Source organism: Mobula birostris, chromosome 1 (assembly GCF_030028105.1).
Source record: "Mobula birostris isolate sMobBir1 chromosome 1, sMobBir1.hap1, whole genome shotgun sequence".
NCBI classification, from domain to species: domain Eukaryota; kingdom Metazoa; phylum Chordata; class Chondrichthyes; order Myliobatiformes; family Myliobatidae; genus Mobula; species Mobula birostris.
Window position 1 is genome coordinate 236,247,348 of NC_092370.1, and position 22,819 is coordinate 236,270,166.

General features: G+C 39.8%; 1 protein-coding gene across 4 annotated transcripts in view; it reads right to left on the minus strand.

The window, feature by feature from the left end:
- Window positions 1–22,819, minus strand: part of LOC140205944 (latent-transforming growth factor beta-binding protein 2-like) — a 496,450-nt gene that overhangs the window by 121,911 nt on the left and 351,720 nt on the right. For 3 of the 4 annotated variants that reach the window (XM_072273862.1, XM_072273844.1, XM_072273871.1), the window contains 4 exons: window positions 20,550–20,675; window positions 20,326–20,451; window positions 20,103–20,228; window positions 2,332–2,457 (listed from right to left, as the gene is read on the minus strand). In XM_072273862.1, coding sequence (XP_072129963.1) covers window positions 2,332–2,457; window positions 20,103–20,228; window positions 20,326–20,451; window positions 20,550–20,675 — 504 coding nt within the window. The remainder of the gene's footprint in view (window positions 1–2,331; window positions 2,458–20,102; window positions 20,229–20,325; window positions 20,452–20,549; window positions 20,676–22,819) is intronic. The other variant, XM_072273854.1, reaches the window with a different exon arrangement.

A 22,819-nucleotide genomic window follows, 5' to 3' on the forward strand; every position in this document is an offset into this window, starting at 1 on the left:
CAAGTCCAAGGTTCTGGTTCAAGAAGGGTTGAGAGTCAGTACCCAGTGACCCACATGCCAAAGCATTGGGATTATCAAATTGTTGGATAGCAAATTACTGGAGTTTTGCCATAATTGGAAATTACCTATATATCCAGGCTAAGATTTCATTTGAAATATTCGTCTGGTTCTCCTACACAGGGAAGAATATAATTTCAATTAAATGCAATGAAAGTTCACTAGATTGATTCCCAGGATGGTGGAGAGTGTTGTAATTGGGCTGTAAGAGAGAGATTTAGTAGACTGCGCATAAACTCAGAGGTGTTTAGAAGAATCAGATGAAACATGCACCATTTTTAGGAGGCTAATCAGAAAGTGAATATTTGGAATCAGCTTGACAGGAAATGACTGGATCCACCACAATCATAATGGATGGCAGAGTAGGCTTGAGGGACCACTTGTTTACTCTTGTTCACTCTTGTTCCTTTATATGTTCCTACGTTTTTATGTAATCTAATAGTAAAACCCAATACCTATTTTCTGTATCAAGCTCACCACACTGAGCCTCATGTTTGTTTGATGTTTGCCTTGTTGAAAAAAATACTTCAATTTCAAACAAACTGTTTTGAACATAGTTCTCAGAATGCAATATTATCGACAGTAACATTTTAATTAACTCTTTCTACTTTACAGTACTATTATTCATTTCATTAATTTTCAAAGAAGCATTTGCATTGACTTCTTAATTTGATTTGAAATGAATTTACAGAATAGGATCTATTCTAATAAAGACATAGAGCATTACATCAGAGAAACAGGCTCTTCAGCCCATCTAGTCCATACTGAACTATTAATCTGCCTAGTTCAATCGACCTGCACCTGGACGATAGCTCTCCATACTCCTTCCATTCATGTACTCATCCAAACTTCTCCTAAATGTTGAAATTGAACCTGCATCCATCACTTCCTCTGGCAGATATGGCGGCAGATATTTAGTATTCTGCTTTGATCTCATGTCAATAAAATATTGTTTATTCAATATTTACACTATTTATTGAAATGTTGCTTTCTAATTTCTCAGAATTAGGTGAGGTAAAATTCAATATCTGAACAGCTCCCATTTTTAACTTTCTATTTAACTGACTTATTAGAATGGAAGAGAAAATATTACCAGTTATATAATGAGAAGTCTATTGTCTATCTCCTATTAAAGTTGAATTCAGCCTTTAAGAATTTAAATTGTGTAAAACCTGGAGCATTGTAACCTTCTGCAAATGTTTGCTTTCCATTCATAGTGAGTGTTAGTGATTTTCTAGGAGACTATGCTCTCCATAGTAATAACAACATTGCAGTACTATTGGCACATTCACAACTTACCTTATGATATATACTTTTTGCAATTTATTTCTATACAACAAAAACTAGCTCAAAATATTTGAAGGTTTGTCCTTAGTTAACTACTGGAGTTTATCCACTACTTGACATTATGATCCTAACCCTTTGTCCTAAGTAATTTTCCAGATTCATTCATAACTAGATTTAGAATGTTATCTTATTTTTAATATTGCATACATAATGACATTAGTCAGAAATACATATAAAACTGCACTAAATGTTTAATACTGTATTTGATCATCATTATTATTAGATTCTTGTTTACAGCAATCTTGACCATGCATCATTGCTTTGGATTTCATGTGCTAATTTATTAGAATTAATTCTAAAAAACAATGATTGATGGTTTCAAGGAACCTTTAGTTAAGATCAATTAAAATTTACTACTTACAACCTAAAAAAGAAAAGTAAATTTTGCTGTTATTTTACTGTTTTTTAAATTTTCATTTGATTAGCATTAGGGTAGTAAATCTGTGGAATTCATTGCCATTGAAGGCTGTGGAGGCTAAGTTACTGCAGATATTTAAAGTGGAAATTGATAGGTTCTTGATCTGCAAAGGTGTCAAAGATTACCGGGGAGAAGGAAGGAGAATGGAGTTGTGCGGGATAATAAATCAGCCATGATGGAATGGTGGAGCAGATTTGATGAGGGAAATGGGCCTATGCCGTATGATCTCTTTGGTTTTATTATCATACAATAAGTGTAGCCAGCATCTTGCAATCAAAGGAAATCTCATTTTCATTGCTCCATATTAACTATAGCTTAGTTTCATACAGAGGTATTTTGGGAACATCATACCACACACTCAATTATCTTCTGAAAAAATGAAAAATCTTGAAGATAATTGAAAATGTGATTTCTGCAGTAAAAGGAAATCCTACTAAATGTTACTAAGTTTTTCAACTCACTAACAAGGTGACATACAGAAACATAGGTCTATCCTGATGATATCTTACCTTGACAACTTGTACCATCAGGACTACTGGAAAAACCACTGGCACACTGGCAGAAATAGGACCCTTCATTGTTTATGCACTCCCCATTTGGACCACAGATGTCCTTATTCAAACACTCATTGATGTCTGTAGAAGAACATTGATAGGGAGATTAGAAAACTTGAACAGTGCAGAAAATTTGCACAACGTAACAATGTTGGAGCACTAAGATCTTTCTTGCTATCATTCTTCTTCATTCTTTTTGATTCTCCACCTTCTCTAATCCTCTGGCATTTTGGTGTTTTTCTTTCAATCATCCTGCATCTTATACCTTAACTGGTAATATTTTCCAAAATCCTGTTTACTCTGCTGGTCTTGCTCAATGAGCATGGACCTGATGGGTATAGAGTCCTTCTTTTGCATCACAAATCTTCTATGATTCCATTGTTCATGTCTGTTTACAATTAATTGGTTCTTTAAAAAGCACAGAGAGAGAAAAAGAAGACATGAAAATACTAGACATCAAAGATAAAAAAAACTTTTAAGTCTGTACTGGACTCTTTGGTATACGTGGTTGTCTTTTTGATGAGCATGATTTTGAGATTATATTTCATTTAACTGAGTGTGGTACAACGCGCGTACTTTTACATTAACAGAACATTATTTCAAACATATTGGCTAAAGGATGCCATGTAAAATTAATGCAACTTAAAGTGCTGATGCACCCATTTAAAATGCTGGCAAAAGACAAAGCAATTTGGAGAATTATTCCTCATAAATGTGATGAGATTTGTTTGAAATAAGAACATAGCACTGTTGAGAATTCTTCAAATATGAAGAAAATTTTGGGTAAGTATAGATGCTCTCTTTAAGTCTAAAGTTTTTCCTTTTTAGGTGAGAATATTAGGGAAACGGAGAAGGCACAAGATCAGCCAGAGTCATACCAAATGGTGAAACAGGATTGACTGTTGTATTCCGAGTTCCGTGTTCGCCACGATGCTGAACTCTTCTTCCGCCGTCTCTGTCTCCGAGCCTACTTCTTCGGCAAGGCCTCTTCCACCCCCACCGATGACCCCTTCTCCCATCTTCAACCCTCCTCTTCTTCATGGACACCCCGCTCTGGTCTTCTACCTGCTCTGGATCTCTTTATCACTAACTGCCGATGGGACATCAACTGTTTCGACTTCACCGCACCTTGTTCCCACTCCAACTTCACTCCTTCGGAACACACTGCTCTCCACTCCCTCCAAACTAATCCTAACCTTATTATTAAACCCGCCGATAAGGGGGGTGCTGTTGTAGTCTGGCGTACTGACCTCTACCTTGCCGAGGCACAGCGACAACTCACGGATACCTCCTCTTATTTACCCCTCGATCGTGATGCCACTAAGAAGCACCAGGCCATTGTCTCCCACACCATCACCGACTTTATCCGCTCAGGCGATCTCCCATCCACTGCTACCAACCTTATAGTTCCCACACCTCGCACTTCCCGTTTCTACCTCCTACCCAAGATCCACAAACCTGCCTGTCCTGGCAGACCTATTGTCTCAGCTTGCTCCTGCCCTACCAAACGCATTTCTGCATACCTCGACACAGTTTTATCCCCCCTTGTTCAATCCCTTCCTACCTATGTTCGTGACACTTCTCACGCTCTTAAACTTTTCGATGATTTTAAGTTCCCTGGCCCCCACCGCTTTATTTTTTCACTATGGATGTCCAGTCCCTATATACTTCCATCCCCCATCAGGAAGGTCTCAAAGCTCTCCGCTTCTTTTTGGATTCCAGACCTAATCAGTTCTCTTCTATCACCACTCTGCTCCGTCTAGCGGAATTAGTCCTTACTCTTAATAATTTCTCCTTTGGCTCCTCCCACTTCCTCCAAACTAAAGGTGCAGCTATGGGCACCCGTATGGGACCTAGCTATGCCTGCCTTTTTGTTGGCTTTGTGGAACAATCTATGTTCCGTGCCTATTCTGGTATCTGTCCCCCACTTTTCCTTTGCTACATCGACGACTGCATTGGCGCTGCTTCCTGCACGCATGCTGAGCTCGTTGACTTTATTAACTTTGCCTCCAACTTTCACCCTGCCCTCAAGTTTACCTGGTCCATTTCCGACACCTCCCTCCCCTTTCTAGATCTTTCTGTCTCTGTCTCTGGAGACAGCTTATCCACTGATGTCTACTATAAGCCTACTGACTCTCACGCTATCTGGACTATTCCTCTTCTCACCGTCTCTTGCAAAAATGCCATCCCCTTCTCGCAATTCCTCCGTCTCCACTGCATCTGCTCTCAGGATGAGGCTTTTCATTCCAGGACGAGGGAGATACCCTCCTTTTTTAAAGAAAGGGGCTTCCCTTCCTCCACTATCAACTCTGCTCTCAAATGCACCTCCCCCATTTCATGCACATCCACTCTCACTTCATCCTCCTGCCACCCCACTAGGAATAGGGTTCACCTGGTCCTCACCTACCACCCCACCAGCCTCCGGGTCTTTCCTCCCCCCCGCCCCGCTTTCTGCAGGGATCGCTCCCTACGCGACTCCCTTGTCCATTCGTCCCCCCCATCCCTCCCCACTGATCTCCCTTCTGGCACTTATCCTTGTAAGCGGAACAAGTGTTACACATGCCCTTACACTTCCTCCCTTACCACCATTCAGGGCCCCGAACAGTCCTTCCAGGTGAGGCGACACTTCACCTGTGAGTCAGCTGGGGTGATATACTGCATCCGGTGCTCCCGATGTTCCCCCCCCCTTGTCTTTCTCCCTGGACCTCCTGTCCCATGATCCTCTCATATCCCTTTTGCCAATCACCTGTCCAGCTCTTGGCTCCATCCCTCCCCCTCCTTTCTTCTCCTATCATTTTGGATCTCCCCCTCCCCCTCTCAAATCTCTTACTAACTCTTCCTTCAGTTAGTCCTGACGAAGGGTCTCAGCCTGAAACGTCGACTGTACCTCTTCCTAGAGATGCTGCCTGGCCTGCTACGTTCACCAGCACATGTGTTGTTTGAATTTCCAGCATCTGCAGAATTCCTGTTGTTAACTGTTGTATTGTCCACTCCAGCTTCTATTTGTTATGTTAGGTTTTGCCATCATAACTTTGGAAATGACCTTGTTTTAATTTAAAGAGATGGTAGAGAAAATTTGTGCTAGAACTTATCAGCTGGAAATGAATGAGAAGAAGGCAACTTAAGAAAAGATACAAACATAATGCTTTGGCATTGAATATTTCCAAATAATCCTTGCTCTTTCATGCTTGCTCTATAGAAAACACCTAACTGAGAGGAGATGAGGATAGTGCTGTACTTTATGTTGTCCAGCTTTGATTTTCTTTTCCTGATAGTGTGCAACATAGCTTGACTAAAACTGATAAAGCCCTGAGGGTCCTTGTCAGGCTAAACACGGAGAAAAAGTTTCATTTTTTGGGAGAACCAGAGGTCATTGCAATGGAATAAGTCAGTTGAGATAGATATATGCAAACAATTCCTTAAAGAGCATAAGAAGAGGAGTATGAATAAATATGATAACTTTATATTAGATTATGAGAACGTTCAGTCCTCTTTTATTGTCATTTAGAAATGTATACATGCATTATTATTTCTGGGTTGTGGATTTTTTTTCTATACGACAAGTAAGGTGATTTTCTGACTCTCAAAGTCCAACTCTACATCCTCATTGTGAGAGGTGGAAATGGGAAAGGCCAGCCAACAGGGCTCTGGTGAAGCTGTATAGACCAACCCCCTTGTACAGTGGACACAACGGATTACAGAAACATTGATGAACTCCAACCATACCATCGACTTTGTACGATTGAGATGGGAGGTCATCAATGGCCTATATTCCACTGGGAGCTAAAGACCCAAAAAGAATAAGACTGTAATCATCTAAGGTGATGATCTTGACATAGAAAGGATTCTGCGATAGATCAGATAAAGGATTGTCACTTTTGTTTGTAAATATACCATGTAAAATAATAGTAGAAGGTTAACAGACATTCACACCTGCTCAGCCATTCAGCTAGGTAACGACTAGGCTCTACATTATTCATATCCTCTACTCTCTTGATTTTGTGCCAGTATCATTTGGGATTGAGATAAGAAACAAATTATTTTGTGTTATGCATTGTTGGCTTTTTTTTACTCTTCTTACTTTCTGTTAGATTATGCCCAGAATACAAGCAAAAAATTAGAATTATGTTTTTGCAACAGAAACAGAAATCGTGGGAAAGTTCAGATGCTGTAGGAAAGTGATAAAAGAGACACAGGAAAATGCAGATGCTGGAAGTTGGAGCAACATACAAATTCTTGAGGAAGTCAAGAATTATGGTCAAGATACCATAATCTAAATTGAAAGATAGAAGAGATAAAAAGATAAAGAAAGGTGGAGGGAAGGGCTGGAGCAAGTGCTAGTAAGTGACAGGTAGATCCAGGTGGGAGGAGCGAGCGTTAGGCAAAAGTGGGAGGAGAGAGTGGAAACAGATAGGTGGAAGTGACAAAGGGCTGAAGATGACTGCAAGGGGAGGAAGCTGCAGAATAGAATAACGGGAAAGAAGTGGGGAAGGCAGTGGGAAGAGTGTGTGGGAGATGGACAGATGGAGAGGATGGGGAAGGGTAAAGAGAATGAAAAAGTAATACTGCTAACGTAAATCAGTTTGAAGACACCTTTATTTCAGCACTGAGTTGCACATTTGCCTCCATTTTCATGCACAAGTTGTGAACACATATTTTAGCATGACTCAGTTTGAAATATTACCTCACACATTAACACATGCACTGCGTGTGCACAATTAATGTGTACAGAATATACTGATCACCCAGTACTCATGGAATGATAATTTTGAGCCATGCAGTGTGGAAACAATCCCTTCACTTTATTATCTATGCTGACCTTCAAGCAACCATTTAACCAATCCCACAGTAGTCTGTATTCCCCACATTCCCATTAATTTCCCCTGCATTCTACCATTCACCTACTCAGTAAGTGTGATTTATAGTGGCTCATTAATTTATCAGCCCATACATCTTTTGGAATGTGGGAGGAAACACTAGCATTTGGAGGAAACCCATGTAATTATAGGGAGACTATGCAAGCTCAGTGTAGACGGATGTCAAGGGAGACCTCACTGGGCTTTTAAAAATTATAATACACATAGACAGTCAGAATCTCTTCCCTCAGGTAGGAATGTCAAATATCAGAGGACATATTTTTAAGGTTGAAGGAGGGAAGTTTTGTTTCAACGCAGAGGGTTGTAGGTGCCTGGAATAGATTAGTAGGGGTAGTAGTGGGAGCAGGCAGTTTTGTGGAGTTTAAGGAACTTTTAGATCAACATAATATGAAAGGAATGGAGGGATAGGGATGATATATATAGGAGGGGTCATTTAGTAGAAATCAGCACAACATCAGTACCATGCATTTGGCATGGAGAGAAAATGGAAAGAGTACATAAATCTGATACCGATGTCTTCAAGGATCTCCAAATCTGATTGTTGAAAGAGAAGAAAGAAAGCTTGTGTATTTGTTGGTTCATTTGTTGAAGCACTGGAGTCTTGAGAGCATATTGAGTTTTACATGTCTATATGATAGTTCTATTGAAATACGGGAATGTTGTTGCCAAACATCTAGGTATTGAACATTACAGACAAGATGGTTTAGCTTAAAGAGCAAGGCCATATGCCAGGAACGGAAGGGGAAGAAAGGCTCTAGTAAGGGTGACTTATCCTGCTAGGGTTTTGACTGAGAACTTTTTTACATTCACATGACAAGGAAACAATACTTGGAGTCTGCTTTTCCAAAGAAGTCACACATCCAGGAACCAGCTGATTGCACTTATGCCGGCCGGTTTAGCAAATAGAGTGGCAGACACCTCGGCTGAAATCTGGAGGAAAACACACAGAGGATGCAGAGGGGGATCAAAAAGGCGAAGGAAGAGGACCAGGTCGGGACAACAAAGTCTTATGGAGAAGAGGAGTTCACTCTTCTTCTGCTCTCACTGCTCTCCCGAAATGTTCTCTGACTCCTGGCTATTCCAGGGATGACCGGAATTGCACTGCGTGCAATAAGTGTAAAAGGAGGGGGGCTTGCTGTTCTGGTAAACAACAGATGGTGCAATCCTGGTCATATTACGATCAAGGAACGTGTTTGTAGCCCGGATATTGAACTATTTGCTGTTGGACTCCGGCCTTATTATTTGCCAAGGGAAATCTCACATGCAATTGTGGTTGTTGTGTTCATCCCTCCCTCTGCCAACCCGGCGTCGACGTGTAACATCATTTACACCGTCATAGCCAGATTACAAACACAGCACCCGAGTGCCCTCATTACCATCTCGGGTGACTTCAACCAGGTTACCATGGCTAGAACACTGCCCAACTTCACACAGTATGTGAGGGGTACAACCAGAGGGGAGAGGACTCTGGATTTGATGTATGCTAATGTTAAGGATGCATACAGCTCCTCTCCCCTCCCCCCATTGGGAAGGTCAGATCACAACCTGGTGCATCTCAAACCCTGCTAAATGCCTCTGGTGAAGAGTAAACCTGCAACCTCGAGGACAGTGAGGAAATGGTTGGAGGAAGCTTATGAGGAGCTCCAGGGTTGTTTTGAGGTGACAGACTGGCAGGCACTCTGTGAGCACATGGCTAGGATACTGATGGGCTCACAGAGTGCATCACTGGTTACATCAACTTCTGTGTGGACTGCAATGTTCCAGCAAGATCTATCCTTTGTTATTCAAATAACAAGCCATGGGCAACAAAGGACATTAAGGACATCCTGAACGCAAAAAAGAGGGCGTTTAGAGATGGAAATAGGGAGGAGCTGAAGGCAATATAGAGGGACCTGAAAGCCAGGATCAGGGAGACTAAAGGCAGGTATAGGAGGAAGCTTGAGTGGAAACTCCAGCAGAACAACATGAGAGAGGTCTGGAGTGGGATGAGGATCATCACTGGGTTCCGGCAAACTAGCAACAGAAGAGCTGAAGGCAGTGAGGACAGGGCCAACGAACTTAACCTGTTCTTTAACAGATTTGACATTGTGGCCCCTGCCAATCCCCCACATGATTCATCTGCTGTCGGCCCCCAACCAACACATATTCCACTCTCCCCTACTACTCCTCCTTACAGTCCCCCGCCCTGCTCTCATGACTATACCCCTCCCCCACACGAAACCACCATGGTGGGCTTCACAGCTGAACAGGTGAGAAGACAGTTGAAACGTCTCAACCCAAGCAAGGCTGCAGGCCCAGATGGTGTCAGCACCAGGGTGCTCAAAGCCTGTGCCCCTCAGCTATGTGGAGTACTTCACCATGTCTTCAACCTGAGCCTGAGTCTCCAGAGGGTTCCTGTGCTGTGGAGGACATCCTGCCTCATCTCTGTGCCGAAGACGCTGTGCCCCAGTGGCCTCAATGACTACAGATCGGTGGGATTGACCTCCCACATCATGAAGACCCTGGAGAGACTTGTTCTGGAGTTGCTCCGGCCTACAGGGTTAGGCCAGACTTAGCTCCCCTCCAGTTCACCTACCAGTCCCGACTAGGAGTTGAGGGTGCCATCGTCTACCTGCTGAACCGTGTCTACGCCCACCTGGACAAGCCAGCGAGCACTGTGAGGGTGATGTTTTTTGACTTCTCCAGTGCGTTCAACACCATCCGCCCTGCTCTGCTGGGGGAGAAGCTGACAGCGATGCAGGTGGATGCTTTCTTGGTGTCATGGATTATTGATTACCTGACTGGCAGACCACAGTATGTGCGCTTGCAACACTGTGTGTCAGACAGAGTGATCAGCAGCACTGTCTTGTCTCCCTTTCTCTTCACTATTTACACCTCGGACTTCAACTACCGCACAGAGTCTTTCCATCTTCAGAAGTTTTCTGATGACTCTGTCATAGCTGGATGCATCAGCAAGGAGATGAGGCTGAGTACAGGGCTACGGTAGGAAACTTTGTCCCATGGTGTGAGCAGAATTTTCTGCAGCTTAATGTGAAAAAGACTAAGGAGCTGGTGGTGGACCTGAGGAGGGCTAAGGCACCGGTGACCCCTGTTTCCATCCAGGGGGTCAGTGTGGACATGGTGGAGGATTACAAATACCTGGGATCAGGGGGTATGGAGGGAAGGCTGGGGCGGGGTTCTGAGTTGGATGATCAGCCATGATCATAATAAATGGCGGTGCAGGCTCGAAGGGCCGAATGGCCTACTCCTGCACCTATTTTCTATGTTTCTATGATATGAATTGACAATAAACTGGACTGGTCAAAGAACACTGAGGCTATCTACAAGAGGGTCAGAGCCGTCTCTATTTCCTGAGGAGAATGAGGTCCTTTAACATTTGTCGAACGATGCTGAGGATGTTCTACGAGTCTGTGGTGGCCAGTGCTATCATGTTTGCTGTTGTGTGCTGGGGCAGCAGGCTGAGGGTAGCAGACACCAACAGAATCAACAAACTCATTCATAAGGCCAGTGATGTTGTGGGGATGGAAATGGACTCTCTGATGGTGGTGTCTGAAAAGAGGATGCTGTCCAAGTTGCATGCCATCTTGGACAATGTCTCCCATCCACTACATAATGTACTGGTTGGGCACAGGAGTACATTCAGCCAGAGACTCATTCCACCGAGATGCAACACTGAGCATCATAAGAAGTCATTCCTTCCTGTGGCCATCAAACTTTACAACTCCTCCCTTGGAGGGTCAGACACCCTGAGCCAATAGGCTGGTCCTGGACATTTCCTGGCATAATTTACATATTATTATTTAATTATTTATAGTTTTATATTGCTATATCTATACTCTATTCTTGGTTGGTGCAACTGTAACGAAACCCAATTTCCCTCGAGATCAATAAAGTCTGACTATGACTATGACTATCAATCTGCCACATATTGCAAGCTGAACTGCAGCAACTCAGCATGACTATCATGGTCTCTTCAGCATCAGTCAATCTAAAATGTATGATGAATTTTCATGCTTATAGTTCTTTTCAGACTGGTGTTTGTGTATCAAGTTATATTTCAATGTGCAGGCCATCACTATATTAAGAAGGTAGAGATTTTCTATACAAAGAAAGTTTATTTAATTTTCTTCTTAAGTAACACATGGATTTTACACATTTTTTTTTCAGGATGGTAATATTTCCAAGGTCACAAAGATTGACTGACTATACTTACTTGTTCAATCTGCAGTTCATTTGCAACTGCGATCAAAAGATTAAAAATAGAACATGATTGTAACAAATAGTAGATGGTATGACCTAGTGATGAACATAACACCGATGACCTAAAGACACAAACACACACGTACACACATACACAATGCTGGAGGAACTTAGGTCAGGCATCATCTATGCAAATGAATAAACAGTTAACATTTCTGGCCAAGACCCTTCTTCAGGACTGGAAAGGAAGGGGGAGAATGCCAGAATGAAAAGGTGGGGGCAGGGCAGAAGGAGAACAAGCTAGAAAGTGATAGGTAAAGTCATGTGGGCGGGGGAGTTAGGTTTGAAGTAGGAAGCTAGGTGGTGATAGGTAGTAAAGGTAAAGGGCTGGAGAAGAAGCAATCTTATAGGAGATTAAAAATAGACAATGGGAGAAAGGGAAGGAGGAGGGACACCAGTGGGAGATGATAAACAGATGAGGAGAAGAGAAGAGGTAAAGGGGGGACAGAGTGAGGAATTGAAGAAGAGGGAAGGAGGAGGGAGAAACTCAGGCAAGTTCCCAGAAAAGACACATGACTGTGGTAGCGTGTCTAGGTAAGCATATAGGGCAAAAGAGGGATATGTATTTTATAAGATATAGGAATACAATTAGGACATTTGGCCCATCGAGTCTGCTCTGCCGTTTCATCATAGCTGATCCATTTTCCTTCTCAACTCCAATCTCCTGCCTTCTCCCAATATTCCTTCATGTCCTGACCAATAAAGAATGTATAAAACTTCTGGCTTAAATATACTTAAAGACTTGTGCTCCATAGCTGCCTGTGTCAACAAATTAGACAGAGTCACCACTCTCCGGCTAAAGAAATCCCTCCTCATCTCCGTTCTAAAAGGACACCCCTCTCTTTAGAAGTTCTGTCCTCTGGTCCTAGACTCTCCCACCATAGGAAACATCCTCTCCATATCCACTCTATCAAGGCTCTTTCACATCTTAACTGCATGCAATAATGTGTACCCTGTTTTTGCTGGTGGTGTAGGATGTAATGAAATTGAAAGAAGGGAGGAAGCAACATCTGAAGCTCCTTCCTGTTTGAGAGTAGAAAGCCACTATTCTATCAGGAAGGCATTGCGTTTTCAGAGAAAATAAATGAATTGATTGTTTGATAATCGTGAAAATCTGCCACAAAAACAGGTGGTAAGTATTCCCATACTGCTCTTCTTCTTGATGGATTTGGGACGTGCTGTTGGAGAATCATAGTAAATAGCTGTAGTGCACACATTTATAAAACACTGGCTCAGCCACAATGGTAATAATGGATACCCATTTTAGGAAAGAAATCTTTAGAAAAAGAGCAGAAAAGATGAGGATCTTTTCTTATACGGATAGACAGGAAAAACTGGGAAGGTTCTCCTAAGAACAGAGACAAATACAAGTAGAATGATAGAAAAAAAATCATGAAGGCTACAGAGTAGTCATAGAGTCACAGAAAAGTACAGTACAGAAACAGGCCCTTCGGCCCATCTAGTCCATGCCAATCCATTTAAACTGCTTAATCCCATTGACCTGCACCAGGACCATAGCCCTCCATACCCTTACCATCCATGTACCTATCCAAACTGCTCTTAAACAGTGAAATCAAGCTTGCATGCATAGATAAGAAGAAACATTTCCTGTTGATTAAAAGGTCAAAAATATTGTTGATTAGTAAAATAACAAGCAAATGAGATTAGGAGCTTTTGTTTACATGAATGCATAGCCTGGTGGTAGTGGAGACCAATTCAACCGTATTCTAAAGAAAGTTAGGTAAAAATTTGAAATGGATAAAAATAGTTCCAGGGCTGAAAGAGGAGGATGATATAGTCTTGATTAGCCAAATTGTCTCATTCAATGCAGCAGTAATTCTGATTCTGAGAATAAGGCAGATTAAGGTGAACGTATTGGTGTCAAACACATTAAAGCAGGTTTAAATAGGAAACTTTTTTGCAGCATTTTAAAATTACTATTCATCAGAGCTGTGGCAACCAATAATACATTATAGGAAATGCCACTTTATTTACATTATTGTCTGAGTTATACTAATACTTGTTTTCTCATTATTGTCTTGCTTACACTTTTGTGTTATGTAACTTATCAAAGGCCATCCTTGCTCCAAAAATCAGCAAAACAAGGTTATATCCCGGGGAAGGATGCCAGAGAACTTTTAGGCTTAACTGAAGCCTGATGATACTAACTGCCTCTTCTGTGCTATTAAAAAAAATCACAAACATTCCTGCGGTGGCAATAAAGCCTGCATTGTTGGTGTTCCAATATATTTGAAGATTTTATTCATTAACATCCCTAAAATGCTTGTTACCATCCTTGTATTTTCAATAAATACCTTAGGACTGCTAAGTCAGATGGAAATATTATTTCTGCTGTCTGGTTTACATTACAATATAAGCATTAAAGAATTTGCCAGATATTTTTAAATGCTTTTCTGGCAAGCTGTATATTGGATAACTTTGATTTTCAGTACCGCATAGTTCAATGGTTCTAAAATATTAATATGTTGACATTAATATTTTAAGGTCTACTGCTTTGAAACATATCATTTAGAATCTACGAAATAATAAATAACTGCACAGATTTTGAGTTCCTTCAATTCTAACAAAAACAGATGGCAGGATAAAACCCAACAATATTTTTAACTAGTTTGATCTATCATTAAAATTACAACCACTTAAAAGACTTTTAGTACTCTAAATCAATTCTATATTAATGTTACTGTTTTTCAAATGATGTACGAGCTGTATGACGTAAAGAAGTTTCCATAGAATTGTGTAAGCTGGCACACTGGCATTACTTTTTTAAAAAAAAAAATCACATGCTACATGCAATAAAATTAACTAGAAATAAACATGTCAAGCAAAGTCTCTTCTGTTAAAGAAGCCATCTTAACCTTTTTTTAAAACTTATTTTCCTTAACAGTAAATTATTTTCTTTGGTTAACTACTTCTTTTCCATGTAAAGAACAAATCATTTCACTAATGAGTTAGAAAGAGCTATCCTATTCTCTGCCCTTTTGCTTATTCCTTCATTTCTTTTATATAAGATACATAACATCCTTTCTTCCTGCAAATTGAACCATTTCTCATAGAAAGTAATTAGATATGGCAATGTTTCTTCCCACCCCCAACTTTGTTTTGATGACATTTCCAAATGTATTTCAATGACTGAAATACTGCATAAAGTTTTAATTTTATTTTGAGGGGGTATATAGTTGTACTAGTGACAATTCAAAGCATGTTTAGTATATTGATGTCTGTAATGAAAGGATTATTTTATGAAAAATGAATGAAGAGTGTGCCTATGGTTAATGATGTTTAGGAAAATGAGAAGTGATTTCATTGAAATAAAGGAGAATCTGAGGAAGCTTGATGGATTTGATTCTGAAATAGATTTGACTCTTATGGGGAAATCTATAACTGGGGATATGGTTTTAGAATAGAAAGTTGCCTACTTAAAATGGTCAGGGAGGAAATTATTTTATCACAGGGAATATGGTGAAATGTTTACTCCAAACATCTGCAGAAACTGTGTCATTCAAGGCTGAGATGGACAGACCTTTGGATTATAGGAGTTAAGGGTTACAGGAAAAATTACCATAAGACAAAGGAGCAGAAGTTGGCCATTCGGCCCATCGAGTCTTTTCCGCCATTTTATCATGAACTGATCCATTCTCCCATTTAGTCCCACTCCCCTGCCTTCTCACCATAACCTTTGATGACCTGGCTACTCAGATACCTATCAATCTCTGCCTTAAATACACCCAATGACTTGGCCTCCACTGCTGCCCATGGCAACAAATTCCATAGATTCATCACCCTCTGACTAAAAAAATTTCTTCGCATTTCTGTTCTGAATGGGCGCCCTTCAATCCTTAAGTCATGCCCTCTCGTACTAAACGTTTGGTTCTTGAATGACTTAAGATTAAAAAATGAGCTTTATTTGTCACATATACCTTGAAACATACAGCAAAATGCATTGTTTGTGTCAAATCAAATCAACGAGGATTGTGCTGGGCAGTTTGCAAGTGTCATCATGTTTCTAGCACCAACATAGTATGTCCACAACTTACCAACCCTAAATGTATATGTCTTTAGAGCACCCAGAGGAAAACCGCACGGTCATGGGGAGAATTTACAGACTGCTTACAGACAGCAACAAGAATTGAACCCCAATCATTGATCACTGACTGGTGCTGTAATGTGATCCACTAACCACTGCCCTACTGTGTCACCCCCTATACAGTATCATCTTCTTATTTACTTTGGCCTACAGTTGTTGACTTGCTGACTAATGGAAATAGCATTTATTTCATATAAAGCATTATACATAAGTAAGTCTGTTTTTACATGAGTCTCATATTCCATTACTTTCAATGCATAGGATGCAATGCAAATGCACAGTGTATTATTCCTTGAACACAAAGGTCAAGTAAATAGTTCAAGGACTGAAGTTTCTGTCCCTTTACTTTGTCTTCGGAATTCTGGGGCTTCCCCTTAATGGTAGAGTTGGATCACTTCCTGACCACCTGACTCAAACAGATGGATTCTCCGTTTCAACATTAATCTGGGTCACTGTCTACAAATGATTTCCTGTCTTTCTGGTGTGCAGGAAACCATATCAACAGTCAACCAGCAGAGAATTGGCTCCTGGTTTACTTTTATCACTTGACTGAAGACTTCCACCTGTGCTTTGTATATCTTTCACATATTTGTCATTGTTTTTCTCAGTTCCCTACACTTTAGTTAGAAGCATTGCTAATAGATAAAGAACGCTAATGTATCAAGAAGCTTCTTGGAGGTCTAAAATAAGTACTGTATTCAAAATTGTCCACTTATTGCGATCGGCATCTTTAAATTCACTGACACTGATTTATTATTCTTTTTATTTATATAACAGAATAAATCTGTGTAAACTTACAACTGAAGTGTATGAATAAATTAACTCAGAAAACTGGCTGGATATTTTTATTATTTAGAATCTAAAATAGAATTGCAGAATCATGGAATTTTAAGAGCATGGAAAGTAAATATTTAGACTGACATATGATGAAAGTCATAGACTAAAGAACACTTGCTTGTTAGTAATATTTGGAAAAAAGGATACACAGAAATTCTCTAATTATCTCTGAAGTTGATTAAGTATCTTTTCCCTAGTGGGAAGTTATTTTCTAAAAAAGATCCTAGATTTCCATTGTGTCATAAAATGGGACGATAGTGAAGGGAATATATTTCCAACCTTTGTCTACAAATTCAACTAATTTACACTGAATCATATAGCAGCCAAATCTTGTTATCATTTCCATTGACTTTGACTATGTCATATTTGATTTTTAGCCATGTTATAACTGTATTTAGTATTTCCATGTTAATCCAATGTTTCATTTTGTGTTCAGATTTAATTTGGGGAAAATTAATATTCAATATTCTAAAATTGCAAAATCTTGCCAACTGCAGTTTATGAAATACTCTGTATGTCTATATCATTTTCTAATATTCTCAAAAATGTGCTTATGCTGAAAACAGAAAATAAATTTATTACGAAAATAAACAGCAAAAATGTGAATAATTAAAAACTTTCTCTGAATTTACTCTGATGGAATATTAAATTTGATCTTGCACTTTCAATGTAACTGATTTAAATTATAAGCCAAGATACGGCTATCTAATGCAATGATACGAAAAATCACCTAAATATTTCAATTTGAACTTTTGTGTTTAAGATAATTGGTATTTATGCAGAATGGATTTGAACATATTTTAATATAAGTAACACACACAAAATGCTGGAGGAACTCAGCAGGCCAGGCAGCATCTAGGAAACAAGTAGAATCGACATTTCGGGCTGAAACCCTTCAGCAGGACTGTCGCTAAGGATGATTTAAATACCTCTGCTAGGGCCAATACAATTTCTGTACTTGCCTCCCACAGGGTCTGAAGGAACATCTCATCAAGTCCTGTGGATTATCCCCCCTAATTTTCATCAAGACAGCTAATACCTCCTTCTCTGTATTCTGTTTAGGATCCATGAACTCTACGCTGCTTTACCTCACTTCTCTCCACCCTGTGTCCGTCTCCTGAGAAAATTTAGATGCAAGAAATCCAGTTAACATCTCCCCCATCAGTTTTGGTTCCATGCATATTACCATTCTGATCTTCCAGTGGACCAATTTTGTCCCTTGCAATCCTTTGCTCTTAACATATCTTTAGAATTCTTCAGGCTTTCCCTTCACTTGTCTACTAAGGCAACCTCATGCCTTTTAGCCATCCTGAATTCTCTCTTTTTATTTCGTTCTCTTGCATTTTTTAGATTATGAGAACACTCAGTCCTCTTTTATTGTCATTTAGAAATGCATACATGCATTAAGAAATGATACAATGTTCCTTGAGAGTGATATCACAGAAAGCAGGACAAACCAAAGACTAACACTGACAAAACCACATAATTATAACATATTGTTACAGCAGTGCAAAACAATACCATAATTTGATATAGAACAGACCATAGGCACGGTAAAAAAAAAGTCTCAAGTCCTGATCGACTCCTGAGTCCCCAATAGCAGGCGGCAAAAGGGAGAAGCTCCCTGCCATAAACCTCCAAGGCACCGACAACTGCCGATGCCTTGGAAGCAGCCGACCACAGCTGACACTGAGTTCATCCATCCGAAAACCGAGCCTCTGACTAGCACCTCCGATGCAGCCTCCCGAGCGCTTTCGACCTAACCTCGGCTGCCGAAACAAGCAAAGCCGAGGATTCGGAAACTTCTGCTCCGGAGTTTCCAGTTACCACACAGTAGCAATGGCAGTGAAGTGGGCATTTCAGAAGATTCTCCAGATGTTCCTCTGTACTCTCACATCTGTCTCCATCAAATCAGAATTGTGCACGCTACCCTACTTGACAAAGATATCATTCACTGGAGAGGCCGCGCGCACTGTGTCACGCCGCCATCTTCTCCTCCTCCTCCATTTCTTATACTCCACAAAACCATAAGATATAGGAGCAGAATTAGGCCATTTGACCCATCGAGCCTGTTCCGGAATTTCATCATGGCGGATCCAATTTTCCTCTCAGCCCCAATCTCGTGTCTTCTCTCCGTATTTCTTCATGCCCTGACCAATCAAGAATCTATTAACTTCTGCTTTAAATATACATAAAGATTTGGATTCCACAGCTGCCTGTAACAAAGTATTCCACAGGTTCACCACACTGTAGCTAGAGAAGTTCCTCCTCATCTCTGTTCTAAAAGGACACAGCTCTATTCTGAGGCTGTGTCCTCCGGTCTTAGACTCTCCCACCATAGGAAACATTCTCTCCATATCCACTGTATCAAGGCCTTTCACCATTTGATGGGTTATAATAAGGTCACCCTTCATTCTTTTGAATGAAGTGAATACAGGCCTACTGCCATCAAATGCTTTTCACATGACCAGGCATTCAATCCTGGAATCATTTCTGTGAACTTCTTTTGAACCCTCTCCAGTTTCAGCACATCCTTTCTAAGATAAGGGGACCTAAACTGCTCACAATACTCCAAGTGAGACCTCACTGGTGCTTTATAAATTTTTAACATTACTGTACATCCTTGCTTTTATATTCTAGTCCTTCTGAAATGAATGCTAACATTGCATTTGCTTTCCTCACCACAGACTCAACCAGCAAATTAAGGAATCTTGCACAAGGAGTCCCAAGTCCCCTTGCACCTCAGTTGTTTGTATTTTCTCTCCTTTTAGAAAATAGTTAACTCTTTCATTTCTTCTACCAAAGTGCGTGACCATACACTTCCTGACACTGTATTCCATCTACTATTTCTTTGCCCATTCTCCTAATCTGTTTCTTTCTACTTCCTCAAAACAATCTTCTCCGCCTACCTTCATATTGTCTGCAAACTTTGCAACAAAGCTATCAATTCCATCATCCAAATCACTAACATATAACGCAAAAGAATCACCCCCAACACAGACCCCTGTAGAACAACATTAGTTTCTGGCAGCCAGGCAGAAAAGGCTCCCTTTATTCCAATACTTTGCCTCTTGCCCATCAGCCACTGCTTTATCCATGCCAGAATCTTTCCTGAAATGCCATGGGTTCGTAGCTTGTTAAGCAGCCTCATGTGTGGTACCTTGTCAAAGGTCTTCTGAAAATCGAAGTACACAACATTAACTGATTCTCCTTTGTCTATCCTGCTGGTTATTTCTAGAAAGAATTCCAACAAATTTTTGAGGCAAGATTTTCCCTTGAGGAAACCATGCTGACTACAGCCTATTTATCATGTGCCTCCAAGTACCCAGAAACCTCAACCTTAATAATCAACTCTAACATCTTGCCAGCCACCGAGGCCAGACTAACTGGCCTATAGTCCTGCCAAAGGGTTTCGTCCCGAAACGTTGACTGTACTCATTTCCTAAATGATGCCTGGCCTGCTGAGTTCCTCTAGCATTTTGTGTGTGTTGCTCCGATTTTCCGCATCTTCAGACATTCTGTTGTTTGTGATATTTTAATATAATCTAATTTAAAGGCAAGAGATGGAAATATCACCAACCAGTGGAATTATAGACAATCATTATGCTTTATTGCAGTTAACTTGTACATTGTACCTCCATACTTACCTTCACATGTCCGTTTGTCTTCTGATGTTCTGTATCCTGTATTGCAGACTGAACATATGTAGGATCCTTCGATATTCACGCAAAGTCCATTGGAACAAACATCAGGGGATATACATTCATTGATGTCTATAGCATAAAGTACAATAAATTTCATTATTTAAAATGCCAGATATGTTCTGGTTTATTGCAGTCAATTTCTAAAACATACCTTCATTATACCTACCTTCACATGTCTGTCTGTTTTCTGATATTCTGTATCCAGGACTGCAGTTTGTGCAAGTGTAGGATCCCTCAGTATTTGTGCAAAGTCCATTCAAACAAGCATCATGAGATAAACATTCATCAATATCTACAGCGTAAAGGATAAATAAATTCCATTATTTCAAACCACAGAAACATTCTGTTGATGTTATTCAATTTCTACATCATGCCTCCAATTAGACCTACCTTCACATGCCTGTCTGTTATCTGATATTCTATATCCAGGATTGCAGTCTGCGCAAGTATAGGATCCCTCAGTATTTGTACAAAGTCCATTCAAACAAATATCATGGGATATACATTCATCAATATCTGCATAGAAAATATAGTAACTATGTTCAAGTTTCAGCAGACTGTTACTCGAAGCATCGACAATTCAGTGTAGGATCAAATACAAACAGAGCACAGTTAATTGTGTAAATGTGCAGTTCAAAGATCAAAATGAAAATCAGGGTGTTTGATCTATGGGCACTACTATCAGTATTCAACTAAGTGCGAACTCAATTGGGGCACATTTCATATAATTCATGCTCAGATGAGTATCCCAGATTCCCAGTTAACAACTTAGCTACGGATACAGATAAACATGAAAGAGGAGTGAGAATTTATTTCCACAGAATATTATCAGTTTTCCTATCTATATTTACTTTCTTCTTCTATAACGTTACATGATTAAAAGACATTCTCATACTAACTGATTCACTAGTGACAGTGATAATAATCTGATGAAAATGTTCATAGCATTTTAAACTGATACTATATACAAAAGTCCAAAGGTATTCTCTTAAGTAAAGCTAATCACCTCAGTGCAAGGACAAATTGGCTGAAGTAGACTACAAAACTATATTAAAAGATATAATAGTAGATGAACTGTAAGAATCATTTAAACAGATATTTCAGAGTATTCAATGAACATATGACTAAACTATAATAGAGATGGCTAAAATAAAATGAGAATGAGCTAGTAATTATTACATAAAAAGTAAAACGTTGCATAGGACTGTAAAAACCAAGTAGTAAAAGGAGACCTATTATCAGGGACTAGTTAAATTATATTAGGGAATAAGGAAATCTCAGAAATGAAAACAATTTCAAATTCTGAAAATGCCATAAAACTTTCAATAAAGTAACAGACTTCAGAAAAGCAATAAAATTGATGAAGATACAGTACATGAAAAGAACCATCAAATAAAAGGTGGCAACAAATCAGCATATAAGAGGGACATTGAAAATTTGGCTGAGTGGTGCCACAACAACAATATCTCACTTAATGTCAGCAAGACTAAGGAGCTGATTATTGCTTTCAGAAGGAAGAAACCAAAGGTCTATGAGCCAGGCCTCATCGGGGGATCAGAAATAAATAGTGTCAGCAACTTAAAATTCCTCAGTGTTATCATTTCAGAGGATCTGTCCTGGTGTCAGCACATAAGCAATTATAAAGAAAGCATAGCTACATGGATCACTGTCACAGGAAAGCATCATCAATCATCAAGGACCATCACCATGCAGGCCATGCCCTTTTCTCACTGCTGCTATCAGGAAGAAGGTATAGGAGCCTCAGGATCCACACTACCAGATTCAGGAACAGCTACTACCCCTCAACCATTGACCCCTTGGCCAGAGAGGATAACTTTACTCAATTTCACCCACCCCATCACTGAACTCGATTTCAAGGACTCTTCATCTCATGTTCTTGATATTTATTGCTTATTTACTTATTATTATTTTTTCTTCTGAATTTACATAGTTTGTTGTCTTTTGCACATTGGTTGTTAGTTTGTCCTGCTGGATGAGCTCTTTCATTGATCTTACAGTATTGTGTTTTTGGATTTACAGTGTATGCCCGCAAGAAAACTAATCTCAGGGTTGTATAAGGTGACATATATGTACTTTGATAATAAATTTCCTTTGAATTTTGAAATTTAGTGCAAAGAATTTTGAGATGATGTATTTTGATAGGAAAATGAACAGAAGCAAAACAATCAAAGGAGCACAGTTCTAATGGAAATGCATGAATAGAGATCTGAGGGTAGATATGCACAAGTATTTGACAATGGTTCAACAAAATGCTTAAAACATAAGTGATCCAGGATTTTATAAACAGAAGCTAGAGTACAAAAGGAAATAATGCTATAGAGTCATAGAAAGATACAGCACAGAAACAGGCCCTTTGGTTCATCTAGACTGTTCCGAATGATTTAAACTGCCTGCTACTATTGACCTGTACTGGGACCTTAGCCCTTCATAGCTCTACCATTCATGTACCTGTCCAAACTTCTCTTAAATGTTGAAATTGAGCTTACATGCACCACTTGTGCTGGCAGTTTGTTCCATGGATTAGTTAAGTCACAAATGGAATACTGTGTCCATTTTGTGCACAATGGTTCAAATCAACATGAAGATCTTAAAGGAATTGCAGATAAGATTAAAAGGACATTTAAAAGAAGTGTACAAAT